This window comes from Megachile rotundata, chromosome 7 (genome assembly GCF_050947335.1).
Source record: "Megachile rotundata isolate GNS110a chromosome 7, iyMegRotu1, whole genome shotgun sequence".
NCBI lineage: Eukaryota > Metazoa > Arthropoda > Insecta > Hymenoptera > Megachilidae > Megachile > Megachile rotundata.
Window position 1 is genome coordinate 5,643,759 of NC_134989.1, and position 19,497 is coordinate 5,663,255.

Here is a 19,497-nt window from a genome sequence, read left to right on the forward strand (position 1 = left end):
GTGTTACATTAACACGTTGATTGTTACATTAAAAGTGAGTACACGAAGCATGCTAAAATCAATAACCACAATTAATTTTTTATATTATTTGTTTTATTCGAGGCGTTTTAATAGTAGCACCATAGTTTTGAAAATATTGTAAGTTTTTCACATATTCAGATTGGGAAAATTTTATATCTAGTAAAATGACAAATAATTAACAATTCATTAACAAATAACTTATTGTTTCAAATATATTGTTATTTTTATTATATAAGTGATGTGACAAAGATAATTTTATTCTGTGTTTAATACCAGTAAGATATTTCCAAATAATTTTTTTATTTACATTATTTTATTGGAATGAAACGATAAACAATTTGAGATTAGAAATTTAATGGTATAGATAATTCCTTTCTGTTAATTATTTGCGTGATATATTTATTTCCAATTATTTATTTTTAATTACAAGAATATATTTTAACTTGCTGCTACTATAAACTGTTAAATATTTGCGCATAATAAAATATTATTACTATCCTAATTAAAACAAAATACTCTTTATTATTAATATTATTATTGGATACTATTATCGGAAATATTCGTATTCATTTTTTAATCAAAGAATAATTTGATTACTTACACTGTATTTTCTATTTTTTTTTTTGAAAAAATTCAAAACCTCCTAATTTGACTTCTTTACAAAATAAGGAGTAGTAATTTTTGGCCGCAGCAAATTGATTATCAGGCTCAATAATTTTGGGATTATTTATCCATGTCAAAGACGGATGCAAGTAAATTTACAAATACCATTTTTATTTTATCATACAACAAGTAGAGTCACTGTAATGACAGCAACACAGTAAAGTAGGATACTGCCGCTTTTAAAAGCTGAAAAATAAAGATTCAATAGAGAATATTATTTTTAGGAGACGATAGTACTGACATACCACTGCGAAATTTGCGATTGACGGACTAATGACGGAGAAAAAGTTGAATGAGACGCTTTTGTTGCTTTTCAGTATAATAATCTGCAATAATTTTTGCGTTGCTACAGACGTTTCGTACCAGTCGGAACTATACCTGTGAATAAAAACAAAGACATATTGCTATGTTGAATGAAATCTGGTACGACTAAAAGGGTGTTAGTTAAAAAAAATACACTTCAATACAGTTCATTAATATTTTCAGTTACATATCAAGATACGGGTTTATAGAAACATATCAACAATTTGTTCTGCAATGTTAAACAGCAATATCTACAAATCCTCGAAATAAATTTGTCTGCAACTCTAACTAGTTATTAGTGGATCAGAGAGATTTTGGTAAAAATAGTGCCACATTTAAATGTAAAGACGTGTATTACTATAATATGGCTACTGTTAGGGATATAAATAACAAAAAACAAATAACGAAGGCAAGGAATTAATTATTATGTATTGCGAAACAAAATCGAATTATTTATAACAAATAAAGAACAAAATTGCAAAACAAATTTCAATGTAACATTTAATTCAACTCAAAAGGAATGGCTTTATATTATTAACGAAATATATAATAGCTAAATTCTAAGTGACAATTTGTAACGTGGAGCGCAATGAACAACCGACCGAAAGGACGGTCTACGAAAGAGTGCTCGCAACTGATAAGCCGTAGCGGCTCGAACCACACGTTATCACGTGGCCCTTCCCCCACTCCGGCCTACACATTTGCGAATACCTGCCGGCTTTATTCTTAGGACCATTTTTTTTTTTTTTATACGAGGGGAAATCTTCATAGACCCCCCCACACCCCGGAGGAAGAGCGGGGGCAGTGTGAGATTCTTACTCACTAAAACCCCTCGGTGATGCCCACCCTCTACGGCTTTGAAGGGTGATGGGACCCGACGCATAAACGGCGCCACCACCCGCCAACCGATTTGCGCTGAAGGCGCCCAACTCGGGGGGAGGAGAAGCCTCCCACCCCAAGTTATTCTTAGGACCAGCCTGAACGTCTCGGAAAAATTACATGGGTAATTTTAAACATGGGTCCGCGGAACCTCACCAGATGCAACCATAGTCCAAATCGGGGTCGATGGAGGCCTCAGGGGTCCGTCATGAACGTCCTCCCTAGCCACGGCCTGAACGGCCCCAGGTTCGCAAAAGCGTCCCTGTGCATGCAAAGAGATTACCGTCCAGGTTGCCAATTAAACGCGAATTTTCCAATACTCTACCTTTCTCTCAGATCTTCATTTGCTCCCTTACATGTCTTTTTGAACTTAAAAATATGCAAAGATGTGTATAAATGCATGACAAACTAAAATTGCTTTTCTTATTATAACAAATAATTAAAACAACACAAAACTACGAAAATAATGCCAACGATTAAACTAAATTTAGGATTTTTGCATTTCTACACTCAACAACTACTTAGCGATCAACACGTTAAAAGTCAGCAGGAAAAGTTTAGTACACATAATATTCCAAGACATTTACGTTGTTAGAGAGATGCTGCTAGCGCTGTCAATCATGTATTCGACTGCAACGTTTAACCAAAAGAAGTATCCAAGTGAAGCAGTCAGTACCACGGCAGAGAATAAAGTCTCCCTGATATCTGATAACTGAAGCACTGTCACAGAAAGCTTGAACACACAAAATAATTTGAAAATTATATTACGTTTGTTTTTAGGCAAGAGAATAATGTTTATGTCAATTGATAAACTGTGCATAAATTACTCACGCAAAACAAACTAATGCTCATAACAATCATACCCAGTATGGTGAGGATACTGTATGACACTTTACTTTTTTCGCTTCCCTCATATAAATTCCTTCAAGGATAAACATATTAATTACGCGGAATATCGTGCTGAATACATGAAATGCAGACTTTAAAAGTGTAGTAGGCCAACCTATTAGTAAGTGCTTACTGAATAGCCCGTCGATGAAAAAATACACCAGTAGCTATGTAACTAATAGTTTCGTTATTTGTATTGTTTCGTGGATGAAGCGATGCTACGGATTCCGCAAGGACGGCTGTTTTGAAATAATAACTGAGAATGGAAGATGTGAACATTTTAAAAAATGTGCTATAGATAGTACAGGTTAAGTACAGATGAGAATTTAAAATCACTTGATATAGCCATACAGGGTGTCCACGCCTAACAATGAAAACTAGTAAATTCCTAAGCGATATATCTCGAAAACTAATAAAAATCAGGTAAATACATTAAATCTTAATGAATTCGTCTTGAAAAGTATTATCGACTGATCGAAAAAAAAATAGTTGCATGTAAAAAACGAAGCTTCACCATCATATCTTTTCCATTAATAACATTAAAAAATGTTGTTTACGCTAAAACATATAGCCGCTTTTACCCTGCAATTTCTATATAAAAAGTTTTTCGTGTCATTAATAGTTCATGAAATATCGGCTGTTACACTTAGGCGTGGATACCCTGTATGCATTCTTATTTTCATTTACATTAAATAATTGCGAACGCACAATTTGAAGTTTTAGTGAATGGGTAACCGAGAAAAGAAGTAATCGATACAATTTTTGGAATGGATTGAACAACGTGGTCTAATTCGTTGCAGAATAAGAGATACAATTATTAAAAGTGAACACACTCTCGCTACAAACATTCTCGTATACTTGAAAAAATCTTTGTTTGAATCTATTTAGAAGTACGTGCATTTTATGGATAATAAGACAGTATACATATTTCAGGCTAACCTTGCAATACCAAATGAACCAGCGACATGCAAGCTGAACATAATCATGATTGATTCTGTTCCAACCAGTATGGTTATATCCATGATTATCGCTAGATAAACCAGACTGATGTTCAAAATAGGATGTTGTTTTTTTTCAATGAAGAATTCGATGTGAATTGGAAACTCAAGTGGGCGAGATTCATTTAAGGGCACAATTATATCCAAAATAATGGGTGAAATATGGTATAGTATTAATATAAACATTCCTGGATAAAAGAATGCTGTAACACATTTTAAATAAGCTGAAACAATATCGAAATTACAAACTTTTTAAGATTATACTTACCTGCAAAATATATTACGAGACGTTTTCCATGAAACGCGTGGATCTGCATAATTCGAAGTACCTCGACGTTATTCGTCTCCCAATCTAGTCTGACTTCATCTAGAAATGCTTTTAACTGGATTTGATAATAATATTTATATGAATGTTTCGTAAACGTGAATTCAATCCCATTATGTGACTTACGTCGTTGATGTGATACCAGAATGTGTGGTATTTTGTAAACACGACTATTGTCATTGCTGCAATTGATATATCTCTAAGTTGCTGAAACAGACTTCTGTCTGCAATGAAGAAAACTGCAAACTAAGAAAGACATTAAGTTTGTTAAATGTAGGTCGAAAAATGTCAGAAAATTTTCATAAACGTACCAAATAATGAAATAAATTTTGATAACCTATACCTGGGAAACTACAGATCAACAAGTAACGAAGCTGATGATGCCATTATGTAAGAGCCGAAATTTTTTGTGCTGTGCGGCCAAAGTCCCATTATCGGCATTAAGAACATGCACCACTTGTAATAGCTATTCATTTCTGCCATCGCGTCCGGTGGATCAAATGCTTTTGATCTCCAATATATCAATGCACCCTCCATTACACTTCATTCTTCCGCAAATACTACCTCTTCGAAGGACTTTTCAGTAAAATATGACAAAAATTCTTTGGATGCAACAAAGTGATTGACAGATTGCACGATTGTGGAATTACTTCTTCATACGTAGGTAGGGTGCATGGTAGCTGTAGCGTGGTGATGCAATAAAATCATTAAAAAAATGATAGGATAAAAGAAACAGCGGGAGAAAAAAGTTTTCTGAGCAAAGTTAAATATTTATATTACTATGCAATATGAGCTTACGTGGGAGGATACTGTTCGATTGATCTCAGTCAGTTTGCATCCACCGAAGAAAAAGTTTGTTTTATAACAGTTTTTAGTTGGCTGTGATATGTTAGGGTGGCCGGTGAACACGATGCAAACACTGCAATTTATGTTGCATTGTAATTGTACTTCTAATATAGCAGCAAGGACGTGGGTGGGTGTAGATGAAAAAAGTCAGTTTACTTAACAGTCACTTAACAAAAATTATATTTTTAACAAACGAACAAAGATTATGCAATACGAACTTGCGACTGAAGATACTCTTCGATTACCCTCCGTTGGTTCATGTCCTCCGAAAGCAGAGCACAGGTTCATACGCAGACAAGTGGTTTGTGTGATGTCTTACGAAGACTGGAGAAGGTGATGTAAGTGCAGGCATTCATATTATATGACAATTACACTACGAACAGTTAAGATAAGGGGGTTCAGTTAAAAGCAATGGAAACAAAGGAGAAACGCAGATGACTTGGTTAATAAGATTCGTTAATTAAATTTTAGTAGGTATATAATAAACATTAAGGTTGCAAATGAAAAATAATGATGCACCACAAAATAGAAGAACAACTAATTCATATTTTTGTTTTATCAAGTAATCAGAAGGTTTACTGTAAAGATAGTAGAACAGTAAAGTAGGATACCGATGCCTTTAAAAGCTGAAAAACGAAGATTCAACATGAAATATTGTTTTTCGGAGTTGTAATATGTATTGAGCATACCATTGCAAAGCCTTCGACCGACGGAACATAAACACTTAGGATACTGAACTTAAAACCTCTGTTACTATTCAATATGATCAGCTGCAACAATTTCTGCGTTGGTATAGACGTTTCGTACCAGTTGGTATTGTACCTGCAATTATAGACAACGATACATTGAGAGGCCAGTACGATTTGACATGTGTCAAATGAAATTTCTTTTATAGTACAGTAACATGTTAAGTCAGATCTCAAGACAGACCACTAAAGATTGTGCCACTCTAACATGGCGTAATACACGATGACACGATCTTTTGAACAGTGCAAGTAAGTGGCATGCCTTAAACGAATATAACATCAATGTGAACAACGAAAATAAAAAACTCCGATAATAATGGGAAAATTCAATGAAAACCGAATTTGGAGAACTACAAAGAAATTGTAATGTCACAAATATTTGCACGTTCTCAATTTTTGTAAATCCATGTCATGTTAGTTGCAATTACGTAAAAAATATGTACCGTATTTTCGATGAAATATATGTCGCTAATTCCCCTGTCGACATTACGTATTTTAACCAATGCAAACATAAAGCCGTTCATAATGAGCATATGAGTAAGTGACGATAAACATATTGAAAACTAGCAAGAAAGATTTTGTACAAATAACATTCGAATACATTTACGTTGTTAGAGGAATACTTTCAGCCGTGCTGATCATGTTTCCAGCTGCAAAGTTTATACAAAACATGTATCCCAATGTAGAATTGATTAGAAACACGGATAGGATTGTGTCTCTACTATCTGCTGGTCGAAATACCGTTTGAGACAGCTTTAACAAACAGAACATTTTATAAATTCTTATTCAGGATATCTTTGAAAAAGAAAGAATGAATTACTCACGCAGAAGAAATGAGAGCTTAAGGCAATCACACCAAATATAATGGCGGGACCGTACGACATATTACAGAGGTTGTTTAGATCCCGTACAAATCTTCAAAGACATACTTAATCAGTTAAGTAAAATATTGCGGTGAATACAGAAAACGCGTAGTTTTGGCTAGAGGTCACCGCGGGGTTTTCCTACGCTTTATGCATTATCATCCTTTAGATGATACTTCACATTGATTGCAGATAAAATTTATTAATGCAATTAATAATTAATTGTTTATTCGTACTTATAGAACTATCGCTTGTAATTAATACCAAATCATACAATATACATCTGTGCGGAAAAAATATACTAAAATCATTGTATAAGTAATGATAACTAACAATTTTTCTTTCAAATACACATATTTTGTATTCAAGAAGTGGAATGTAGAGAGTAAGTCGCTGGAACATAATAAAACGTAACTAAAATAATAGGAAAGATGTAAAACTAATTCGGTGTCCAAAAATCTTATTAATATTCATTGTTTAATTATTATTTGTAAGTAACTTTTGGGCAATTGTTTGTATTGTGATTTTGCTGTATAATTTTTGTTCTAGAAAAAATGTAGTAATATTAATGAAGGCCCCCCTTTGTAAACGTTAATGCAAAATGAAGTCAAAAAACCCTGGTTTAAACATTAAAATTATCGTAGAGCGAAATTGGTTAGTATATATACATATAAAGAATATACTTACTGAAGTGCCATTCGATGTACTGTAGTACCGGTAACTATGTAATTGATAGTTTCATTATTTCTGCAATTTCGCGGTAGATATGGTGCAGATGATTCTGCAAGAACGGCTTTTTCGAAGAAAAGACTAAGAATGATAGATGAGAGCATTGTCAGAAAGGCGGAATGGATGGCACAGAATGATGAGAATGTAGGACTAATTTATTTAAGCATACAGAGTCCGAATCAGGACAATCCAGCTTACTCGTTTTATTAGTTGCATGAAGAAATGTTCAAAACACACTAACACTTACGAAAATGAGTAAATAAAAAAATGTATGTGATAATGAAACAAAATGTACCACCTCTTCCAAAAAATTGTGTATGGATTCTACTACACTTCCCTCTTGTGAAAGTTGAGTATCGTCTAGAAACTGCTTTGGAAACATTCGATAGGTTGTAAATATTTATATCCTATATGTATACGCTTACGGCGCACAATTAGACTTTTCTATTACGTTAATAACACATAATTTTTAGAAAGGTTTGGAAAGCTAGATATAATTCTTTTGGGGATGATGAGACCTAAATATGATTAAAAACGATTGATTCACACAGTAAAATCATTCATCTGACATTTGAAGAGTACTTTAATATTTTTCAAGATCTTCGTTTCATTCGATGTAGGTTAGGCGTGAATTTTATGAATAACATGATATTATTTATTCGAGATACGAACTTACCTAGCAACCTCAAATAATCCAGCGATATGCGAGCTGATCATGATCATAAGCGATTCCGTCCCAACAAATACAGTTGCGTCAATTATAATAAAAAAATGTAGCAAACAAATACTGATAATTTGATGTTGTTCTTTGTTGATAAAGAATTCTGCACTTATTAGATACTTTATTGAACGAGACTCATTTAGTGGTAAAATTTTATCCAAAATAATAGGAGAAATATGGTATAGTACCACCATACATACTGAAGGGTAAGCAAAACCTGTAAAACGTACATTACATCCACGGAATCCGTACATTACATCCATTTTCCGAGTTTCAAAATATTCAAGATTTTCCTCACCTGCAAAAATTATTACTAGACGTTTTCCGTGAAAGGCGTGGATCTGCATTATTCGCAGTATCTCGTCATCATTTGTCTCCCATTCACGCCTGATCTGATCTAGAAACGCTTTCACCTGAATTTTAAGTGTTATGTAAATTAAATGTTATGTAAACATGAATTCAATTTCTATATGCGACTTACGTCCTCGATCATATACCATGTTATGTGATATTTTGTAAGTGCGACCATTGCCATTGATATAAATGATGTTATCCTTAATAGACGAAACAGACTTCTCTCCACAATGAAGAAAGCTACAAACTTAAAAAGATATTAATATTGTCAAGTTTTGTTCGAAAAATGTCAAGATATTGGGGAAAGTTTAACAACGTATCAATTAGTTTTATAAATATATCAATTAATACCTATAGTAAGTCTAATAATCCAAACCTGGGAAATTACGCATCCCCAAGTAGTGAGGCTTATGATGCCATTTTGCAGGAGTCGAAATTTCTTGTTGCTGTATGGACAAAGTCCTATCACCGACAGAAAGAACATACACCATTTGTAATAGCTATTCATTCCTGCCATTGCGTGCAGTGGCTTAAACTGTACTGATCTCCGAGTCATCTATCTACTCTCCATTTCACCTTACCCTTCTCAAATATTATCTCTTCGGAAGATTTTCAAGTGAAATATAACAAAAATTCTTTAGATGCAGGAGAATGATTGACAGGTTGCACGACTGTGAAATTACTTATTCATATAAAGGTAGGGTGCGAGTAACACGATCGGTATCTGTAGCGTGGTGGTGTAGTAATACCATTAAGAAAATGATAGGGTGAAGAAAAATCGAGAGAAGAAAATTTTCTGAGCCAAATTAAATATTTCTATTTCTATGCAATACAAGTTTTCGAGGGAGGATACTGTTCGAATGATCTCAGTCAGTTTGCATACGCCGAAGAAAGAGCTTGTATTATAACAGTGTGTAGTTAGCGGTGATATGTTTAGGTGGCCGGTGAACACGATGCAAACACTTCAATTTATGTTGTATTGTAATTCTACTTCTAATATAGCAGTAAGGACGTGGGTGGGTGTGAATGAAAAAAGTCAGTTTATTTAACAGTCACTTAACAACAAATATATTTTTAACAAAGGAATAAAGATTATGCAATACGAACTTACGAGGGAAGATTTTCTTCGATTATCCTTAGTGGGTTTACGTCCTCCGAAGACAGAGGACAGGTTCGTACGCATACAAGTGTTTTGTGTGATGTGTTACGAAGACTGGTGAAGACGATGTAAGTGTACGAATTTATATAATATTATAATTATAATACCATCAGTTAATACAATAAGGTTCAGTTGTAAGCAATGAAAGCAAAGGTGGAACGCAGTTGACTTGGTTAATAAGATTCGTTAATTAAATTTTAGTAGGTATAGAATAAACATTAACGTTGCAAATGAAAAATTATGACGCACCGCAAATTAGAAGAACAACTGATTCATATATTTGTTTTATCAAGTAATCAGACGGTTTACTGTAAAGATAGTAGAACAGTAAAGTAGGATACCGATGCCTTTAAAAGCTGAAAAATGAAGATTGGACATGAAATATTGTTTCGCGGAGTTATAATATGTATTAAGCATACCACTGCGAAGCCTTCGATCGATGGTGCATAGACTCTTAGAAACGTGAATGACAAATCTTTGTTGCCATTTAATATGATCAGATGTAACAATTTCTGCGTTCGTGTAGACGTTTCGTACCAGTTGGTGTTGTACCTGCAATTATAGACAACGATACATTGAGAAAACCGGTACGATTTGAAAAGTATCAGTTAAATGAAATTCCTTTTATAGTACATGATGATTTTAAGTCAGATCTCGAGACGGACAGTTAAAGAGTGTGCCACTCTAACATGGCGTAATACATGATGACACAATCTCTTAAACAGTGCAAGTAAATGGAATGATTTACACGAATATAACAACAATGTCAACAACGAAAATAAAAACTCCGATAATAATGGGAAAATTCAATGAAAACAAAATTTAGAGAACTACAAAGGAATTGTAATGTTACAAATATTTGCATGTTCTCAAACTTCGTAAATTCATGTCACGTTAGTTGAAATTACGTAAAAAAATGTGTACCGTATTTCCGATGAAATATATGTCGCTAATTCCCCTGTCGACATTACATATTTTAACCAATGCAAACATAAAGCCGTTCATAATGAGCATATGAGTAAGTGACGATCAACATATTAAAAACTAGGTAGAAAGATTTTGTGCAAATAATATTCGAATATATTTACGTTGTTAGTGGGATACTTTCAGAGCTGCTGATCATGTGTTGAAATGTAAAGTTTATCCAAAACATGTATCCCAATGTAGAATTGATTAGACACACGGACAAGATTGTCTCTCTACTATCTGCTGCTCGAAATACCGTTTGAGACAGCTTTAACAAACAGAACATTTTGTAAATTCTTATTCAGGATATCTTTGAAAAAGAAAGAATGAATTACTCACGCAGAAGAAATGAGAGCTTAAGGCAATCACACCAAATATAACGGCGGAACCGTACAATACATTGCAGTGGTTGTTTAGATCACGTACAAATCTTCAAAGACATACTTAATCAGTTAAGTAACATATTACGGTGATTACAGAAAACGCGTATTTTTAGCCAGAAGTCACCGCGGGGTTTTCCTACGCCTTATGCATAATCACCCTTTAGATTGATACTACATTGATTGCAGATACAATTTATTAATGCAATTAATAATTAATTGTTTATTCACACATATAAGACTATCTCACGTAGTTAGTAACAAATCATAAGATACATATAATTTTGTATTCAAGAAGTGGAATGTAAAGTGTAAATCGCTCAAACATGTTAAAACGTAACTAAAATAATAGGATGGATGCAAAATTAATTTGATATCCGAAAAACTGATAAGTATTCATTGTTTAAACGTTAAATTTTGAGTAACATTTCAGCAATTGTTTGTACTGTGATTTTGCTGTATAATGTTTATTATAGAAACAAATGCAATGATGTCAAGGAAGACCATCCTTTGCAAAAACGTCAATGCAGAAAGGTGACGGAAATCCCTGGTTTATAGCTTAAAATTATCGTGGGCCGAAATTTGTTAATACATACGTTTCATACATACATATAAAATACTTACTGAAGTGCCATTCGATGTATTGTAGTACCGGTAATTATATATTTGATACTTTCACTATGTCTGCAATTTCGCGGAAGATATGATGCAGATGATTCTACAAGAACTGCTTTTTCGAAGAAATGACTAAGAATGATAGATAAGAGCATTGTCAGAAAGGCGGAATGGATGGTACAGAATGATGAGAATGTAGGACTAATTTATTTAAGCATACAGAGTCCGAATAAGGACAATCCAGCTGACTTGTTTTATTAGTTGCATGAGGAAATGTTCAAAAAACACTAACGCTTACGAAAATGAGTAAATAAGAAAAATGTACGTGATAAGGAAACAAACTGTACCACCTCTTCCAAAAAATTGTGTATGTATTCTACTCCTCTTTCTGCTTGTGAAAGTTGAGTATCGTCTAGAAATTGCTTTGGAAATATTCGATAGGTTGTAAATCATTTTATTCTATATAAGCTTACGTTGCACGGTTAGACTTTTCTATTGTGTTAATAATGCATAATTTTTTGAAAGGTTTGGAAGGCTAGCTATAATTCTTTTGGGGATGAAGAAACCTAAATATGATTAAAAACGATTGATTCACACAGTAAAATCATTCATCTGACATTTGAAGAGTACTTTAATATTTTTCAAGATCTTCGTTTCATTCGATGTAGGTTAGGCGTGAATTTTATGAATAACATGATATTATTTATTCGAGATACAAACTTACCTAGCAACTTCAAATAATCCGGCGATATGCGAGCTGATCATGATTATAAGCGATTCCATCCCAACAAGTACAGTTACGTCAGTTATCATACCAAAATTTAGCAAAGAAGTGTTGATAATTCGATGTTGTTCTTTGTTGAAAAAGAATTCTGCAGTTATTAGATATTTTGCTGGACGAGATTCATTTAGTGGTAAAATTTTATCCAAAATAATAGGAGAAATGTGGTATAGTACCACCGTACACACTGCAGGATAAGCAGAGCCTGTAAAACATATTGTGCGTCCACTGCAATTTCGCGGAAGATATGATGCAGATAATTCTGCAAGAACGGCTTTTTCGAAGAAAAGACTAAGAATGATAGATAAGAGCATTGTCAGAAAAGCGAAATGGATGGTACAGAATGATGAGAATAATCATTTGAAAAATTTGGAAAATGAATCATTATCCGAAATTCAAACTATTCAAGATTTTTCTCACCTGCAAAACCTATTACAAGACGTTTTCCGTGAAAGGCGTGGACCTGCATAATTCGAAGTATCTCGTCATTATTCGTCTTCCATTCGCGCCTGATCTGATCTAGAAATGCTTTTACCTGGATTTTACAATAATATTTATATAAATGTTATACAAACATGAATTCAATTTCTATACGCGACTTACGTCATCGAGCATATACCATGTTACGTGATATTTTGTAAGTGCGACCATTGCCATTGATATAAACGCAGTTATCCTTAATAGGCGAAATAGACTTGTCTCCACAATGAAGACAGCTAGAAACTTAAAAATTTATTAATATTATTAAGTGTTGGTCAAAAAATGTAAAGATATTCAGAAAATGTATCAATTAGTTTTATAAATTTATCAGTTAATACATATAGGAAGCCTAATAATCCAAACCTGAGAAATTACGCATCCCCAAGTAGTGAGGCTTATAATGCCATTTTGCAGGAGTCGAAATTTCTTGTTGCTGTATGGACAAAGTCCTATCACCGACAGAAAGAACATACACCATTTGTAATAGCTATTCATTCCTGCCATTGCGTGCAGTGGCTTAAACTGTACTGATCTCCGAGTCATCTATTTACTCTACATTTCACCTCACCCTTCTCAAATATTACCTTTTAGAAAGATTTTCAAGCGAAATATCAGAAAAATTCTTTCGATGCAACTGGGTGATTGACAGGTTTCGCGACTGTGGAATTACTTATTCATGTGAAGATAGGGTGCGAGTATGGCGATCAGCAGCTGCCGCTTAATATTACAGTAGTATTATTAAGAAAATGATGGGGTAAAAGAAACGGCGAGAGAAGAAAATTTTCTGATCAAAGTTAGATATTTATATTTTTATGCAATACGAGGTTATGAGGGAGGATACTGTTCAGGTTGTACTCAGTCGTTTTTCATCCGCCGAATAATATTAGTCTTCTATACTTCAACGAAATGTGAGTCTACGAGGGAAGATTTTTACCAATAGTCACTAGTGACATTTGCTTTCGAGGAAGGGAGAGCGCGTGTTCAGAAGCAGTAAAGCATCAGTAGTAGTGTATTAGTTTACATACAAGGGACAACACTAAGGTGTCATGTACGGATTTTAATAAAATTTACATATTTGGTAGCTTTCGGAATATTATTTGACACGTATTTTTTGTATCTGCTGACATTCATGTTGGGGGTTGAAAATAGTCCTCAAAGGCGGAGGTTGAATGTACATTTCTTTAAATATCTCGAGAACTAGAAGGTATAGGAGGGTTCCATTTGCTTTAAATCGTGTATTTTCAAGAAATTTAGTTAATTACGAAAATTTCGGGAGAAATTGTTTGTCTAAATAATATTTTTAAAAATTCGACTTTTTATTTAATTTTTTATTTTATATGCAGTTCGATATTTATGTAAATCTGTATTCGTAAAATATGGATCAAAATGGGGATACGCGTTTTCGGAATTTCTGGTTTATTGCAATTTAACAATGATTATTACATATACAATTTTGTTCTGCTTTTTACGGCATAAAATGTTCAGATTTGTTTTCGAAGACAGTAACTCCTTTTTGTGCGACCGTTTGTTACGTTTTTGACAATTGTATAATATTACATGTCGTTTGTTGTTTCACCGGTAGACAAAATTATTAGAATTTGATATTACATAAACTGCCACCAACTATTTCCAACTACCAAACAAACCTCTCTGCTGTACACTTCCTGAAGGCACGAATTCTTTCAATTAAGATTTTTTCGTATTATATACCAAAACCTATGAAATATCGTACGGAAATTTAAAAATGTTAATAATTGTTAATTTAGTGTAGATATGAAGAAAAATTTGGAAAAACGACAGAAAATTTAGCATTATTGTTAATAAAAAGTTAAGTAGTTAATTAATAAAAAAAACCCGTACGATGTTCACTGAGTTATGTTATTTTGCACCTCTCCACAAAATTTCAAGTTGATTAGTTAACATCTTTTCGAGTTATGTATTCGTCCAGTTCAAATAAAGTGATTATGAGAAAATCGCGTTTAAAGTTTTGATTGCCATTCAGCATGAGAAATTTGTTATATACCTTTAATCAGCGATGTCTGCATCATACATTTGGCCTTCTACATTAACCTCCTCCATGTCCTTTTCAAAAATTTATGCGTCGGTCGTCGACCTGGCAGGCAATAATTATAACAAGCGTCGTGGTACAATAGTATCATTATAAAAGTGACAGGGTAACCGAAGAAACAAGAGAAGAAAATTTTTTGACCGAAGTTAAATTTTTATATTTTTTTGCGATACAAGCTTACGAGGGAGGATATTCTGCGATTTTTGTTAGTCGGTTTACGTTCGCCGAAAGCAGAGCACACGTTCGTGCGCAAACAAGTGTTTGGAGTGTTAGGATGACTGGGGAAGGTGATGTCAGTGCATGTAGTTATATCATATTATAATTATACGAAGAATGCAGTAGATAAAGAGGTTCAATTCCGAAATAGAAGCAACAGACGAAGGCAATTAATATTATAACTTTAAGGTTACAAGTAAGAAACGACTGCACACGACAAAATACAACAACAGCAAATTCACATCATTGTTCTTACTATATTGCGCAGATAATCGTTTCTTCCACACTTTCACTTTGCCAAACAGTTGGACAGATTCACTGCAAAGACAGCAGAACAGTAAAGTAGGATTCAGATATCCTCACAAACTAAAAAATAAGGATTGATTACATAGATATTGATTTTTCTATTGCAATTAGTATTCACATACCACTGCGAAATTTGCGATTGACGGACTAATGACGGAGAAAAAGTTGAGTGACACACTTTCGTTGCTTTTTAGTATAATCATCTGCAGTAATTTTTGCGTGGCTATTGACGTTTCATACCAGTTCGTATTGTACCTGTAAATATAGATAACAGTATATTGCTATATTGAACGAAACCTGGTACGGCTCAAAAAATGTTAGTTGAAAGAAAGAGCAATGTAATGGTGCATTACATTTCGTCGGCGTGCATTACGCATGGCTTGCGCTTGAGTGTATTACAAGTCTTAGAACATTTTGAAAATAAATAATCAATACAATGAGATATTGGACGTGTTAATATTTTTAGTCGCATATCAAGATGCGAGTTAATAGAAAAATGTTAGTAATTTGTCGTGGACCGTTTGACAATAATATCTACAAAATTTCGAACTATATGTGTCAACGATGGTAACTCTATTACTAACGGATGAGAAAGATTCTGATACACTATACAGACGTGTGTTATTAAAATATGACTACTTAGCGATCAACACGTAATCAACAGGAAAAACTTGGTATACATAATATTCGAGGACATTTACGTCTTTAGAGGGATACTGTCAGCGCTGTCAATGATATATTGGGCTGCCAGATTCAACCAAAACATGTATCCAAATGTAGCAATCAATACCAAGGCAAAGAATATTTTCCGAAAAAGTTAATTGTGTTAACTAGTGTGCGTGTCTGATACGATTACACGTATCTTTAAAGAATTCTATGAAAGTAAAAAATTCCAAGTGTTACATTAACACGTTGATTGTTAAATTAAAAGTGAGTGTTTGTTGAAGCATGCTAAAATCAATAAACGAAATTAATTTTTTATATTATTGATTTTATTCGAAGTGATATGTTTTTATAGTAGCATTTATTTTTGAAAATTGTGTAAGTTGTTCACATATTCAGATTGGAAACATTTTATATCTAGTAAAATGACAAATAATTAATAATTCATTAACAAATATCTTATTGCTTCAAATACATTGTTATTTTTATTATATAAATGATGTAACAAAGGTAATTTTATTCTGTGTTTAATACGAGTAAGATATTTCCAAATAATTTTTTTATTTACATTATTTTATTGGAATTAAACGATAAACAATTTGAGATCAGAAATTTAATGGCATAAATAATTTCTTTCTGTTAATTATTTGCATGATATAATTATATCCTAATTAAAACAAAATACTCTTTATTATTAATATTATTTGGATATTATTGTTGGAAATATTCGTATTCATTTTTTGATCAAAAAATTACTTGATTACTTACACTGTATTTTCTGTGTTTTTTTTTTTTAAATTCAAAACCTTCTCAAATGACTTCTTTAAGAAATAAGGAGTAGTATTTTTTTGCCGCAGCAAATTAATTATCAGGCTCAATAATTTTAGGATTATTTATTCATGTCGAAGACGGTTCCATGTAAATTGACCAATACATCGGTCTATTTATGGTAAGTTATGAAGAGAATTATCATTGTAATTTTTTAAATAGCTGCTACTTTACTAGAAATATGATACTAATATTAACTTCAAACCTTCAAATCTTCGAAATCTCCTTCGTCTGGAAAAAGAATTATTACTTGCATGTTACGGCTTCTTTGAACTATTCAACTCTCGTATAAAAAGTCTTTCTGTACTTCTGAAAAGAACAGAGATAATGGAAGCGGACAAAGGTACTGGACCACCTTGCATGCACGTTCTTTTGAGGCCGTTAATATTCACTTTAAGTAGTTGAAATTGAATATCAAAGTTAGGGATGCAGAACATATTTTGCTGGATATTTCAGTAATTTTTAGAGATAGAGGTGTGCCATGCATAGATAAAATTTATATTGTAGAATGACGACTTTCATAGTGCTAAACAATGTGTAAAAATTACGTGCGTGCAAATAATTTGAAAAAGTTAAGAAGTAACACATCTTTTTATATCTCGATAAATAATAATTTATTTTGTCATCCGTTCATAGAAACTAACTAGAATCTATATTATTATAGTCCTAAAAGTTTAAAGCGTAATCTGGGAAATGTAAATAAGAAATAGTAATACAAACACTTATTAATTAAATTGTGCTGAGTAATTCGAAATAGTTGTATAACGAACACTGTGGCACACTTATTAACGCTGTAAATGATGAATAAAATTGCAGAGTGAAGAAATAAACTAAGAAATTCACATCAGCATCTTTAGCATTTGGTATGATTATTCGTATCTTACTGATTTTCATTTTATCATACAAGTAGAGTCACTGTAATGACAGCAATACAGTAAAGTAGGATATTGCTGCTTTTGAAAGCTGAAAAATAAGGATTCAATAGAGAATATTATTTTTAGGAGACGATAGTACTGACATACCACTGCGAAGTTTGCGATTGACGGACTAATGACGGAGAAAAAGCTGAATAAGACGCTTTTGTTACTTTTCAGTATAATAATCTGCAATAATTTCTGCGTTGCTACAAACGTTTCGTACCAGTTGGAACTATACCTGTGAATAAAGACAACGACATATTGCTATGTTGAATGAAATCTGGTGCGACTAAAAGGGTGTTAGTTAAAAAAAATACACTTCAATAGTTCATTAATATTTTCAGTTACATATCAAGATACGGGTTTATAGAAACATATCAACAATTTGTTCTGCAATGTTAAACAGCAATATCTACAAATCCTCGAAATAAATTTGTCTGCAACTCTAACTAGTTATTAATGGATCAGAGAGATTTTGGTAAAATAAGTGTCACATTTAAATGTAAAGACGTGTATTACTATAATATGGCTGCTCAGCGATCAACACGTTAAAAATCAGCAGTAAAAGTTTAGTACACATAATATTCCAAGACAGTTACGTCGTTAGTGAGATGTTGCTAGCGCTATCAATCAGTATTCCACTGCAAAGTTTAACCAAAACAGGTATCCAAGTGAGCCGATCAATACCACGGCAGAAAATAAAGTCTCCTTGACATCTGATAACTGAAGCACTGTCAGAGAAAGCTTGAACACACAAATCAGTTTGAAAAGTCTATTACGCTTGTTTTTAGGGAAGACAATAATCTTTATCTCAATTGATGCACTGTGCATAAATTACTCATGCAAAACAAAGTAATGCTCACAACAAACATACCCAGCATGGTGAGGACACTGTATGACACTTTGGATTTTTCGCTTCGATTATACTTACCTGCAAAATATATTACGAGACGTTTTCCATGAAACGCGTGGATCTGCATAATTCGAAGTACCTCGACGTTATTCGTCTCCCAATCAAGTCTGACTTCATCTAGAAATGCCTTTAACTGCATTTGATAATAACATTTATATGAATATTTCGTAAACGTGAATTCAATCCCTATATGTGACTTACGTCGTTGATGTGATACCAAAATGTGTGGTATTTTGTAAACACGACTATTGTCATTGCTGCAATTGATATATCTCTAAGTTGCTGAAACAGACTTCTGTCTGCAATGAAGAAAACTGCAAACTAAGAAAGACATTAAGTTTGTTAAATGTAGGTCGAAAAATGTCAGAAAGTTTTCATAAACGTACTAAATAATACTTAAATCAAATTTGATAACCTATACCTGGGAAACTACAGATCAACAAGTAACGAAGCTGATGATGCCATTAAGTAAGAGCCGAAATTTTTTGTACTGTGCGGCCAAAGTCCCATTATCGGCATTAAGAACATGCACCACTTGTAATAGCTATTCATTTCTGCCATCGCGTTCGGTGGATCAAATGCTTTTAATCTCCAAGATATCAATCCACCCTCCATTACCTTTCATTCTGCCGCAACTATTACCTCTTCGAAGGACTTTTCAGTAAAATATGACAAAAATTCTTTGGATGCAACAAAGTGATTGACAGGTTGCACGATTGTGGAATTACTTCTTCATACGTAGGTAGGGTGCATGGTAGCTGTAGCGTGGTGATGCAATAAAATCATTAAAAAAATGATAGGATAAAAGAAACAGCGGGAGAAAAAAGTTTTCTGAGCAAAGTTAAATATTTATATTTCTATGCAATATG

General features: G+C 33.1%; 2 protein-coding genes across 2 annotated transcripts; both read right to left on the reverse strand.

Annotated features, from left to right (window-relative positions):
* Positions 1 to 2,883: 2,883 nt before the first annotated feature.
* On the reverse strand, positions 2,884 to 4,614 carry LOC105662965 (uncharacterized). Its single transcript, XM_076533454.1, has 5 exons — positions 4,441 to 4,614; positions 4,204 to 4,323; positions 4,021 to 4,135; positions 3,694 to 3,976; positions 2,884 to 3,010 (listed from the first exon to the last, which is right to left on the reverse strand). Exons 1-5 carry the CDS (start codon positions 4,612 to 4,614, stop codon positions 2,884 to 2,886), a joined length of 819 nt encoding a protein of 272 aa, XP_076389569.1.
* Positions 4,615 to 4,915: 301 nt separating this feature from the next.
* LOC105662966 (odorant receptor 43a-like) lies at positions 4,916 to 8,517 on the reverse strand. Its single transcript, XM_076533455.1, has 7 exons — positions 8,464 to 8,517; positions 8,281 to 8,395; positions 7,938 to 8,199; positions 6,494 to 6,584; positions 6,277 to 6,422; positions 5,613 to 5,745; positions 4,916 to 5,549 (listed from the first exon to the last, which is right to left on the reverse strand). Exons 1-7 carry the CDS (start codon positions 8,515 to 8,517, stop codon positions 5,499 to 5,501), a joined length of 852 nt encoding a protein of 283 aa, XP_076389570.1. The 3' UTR covers positions 4,916 to 5,498.
* Positions 8,518 to 19,497: the final 10,980 nt, after the last annotated feature.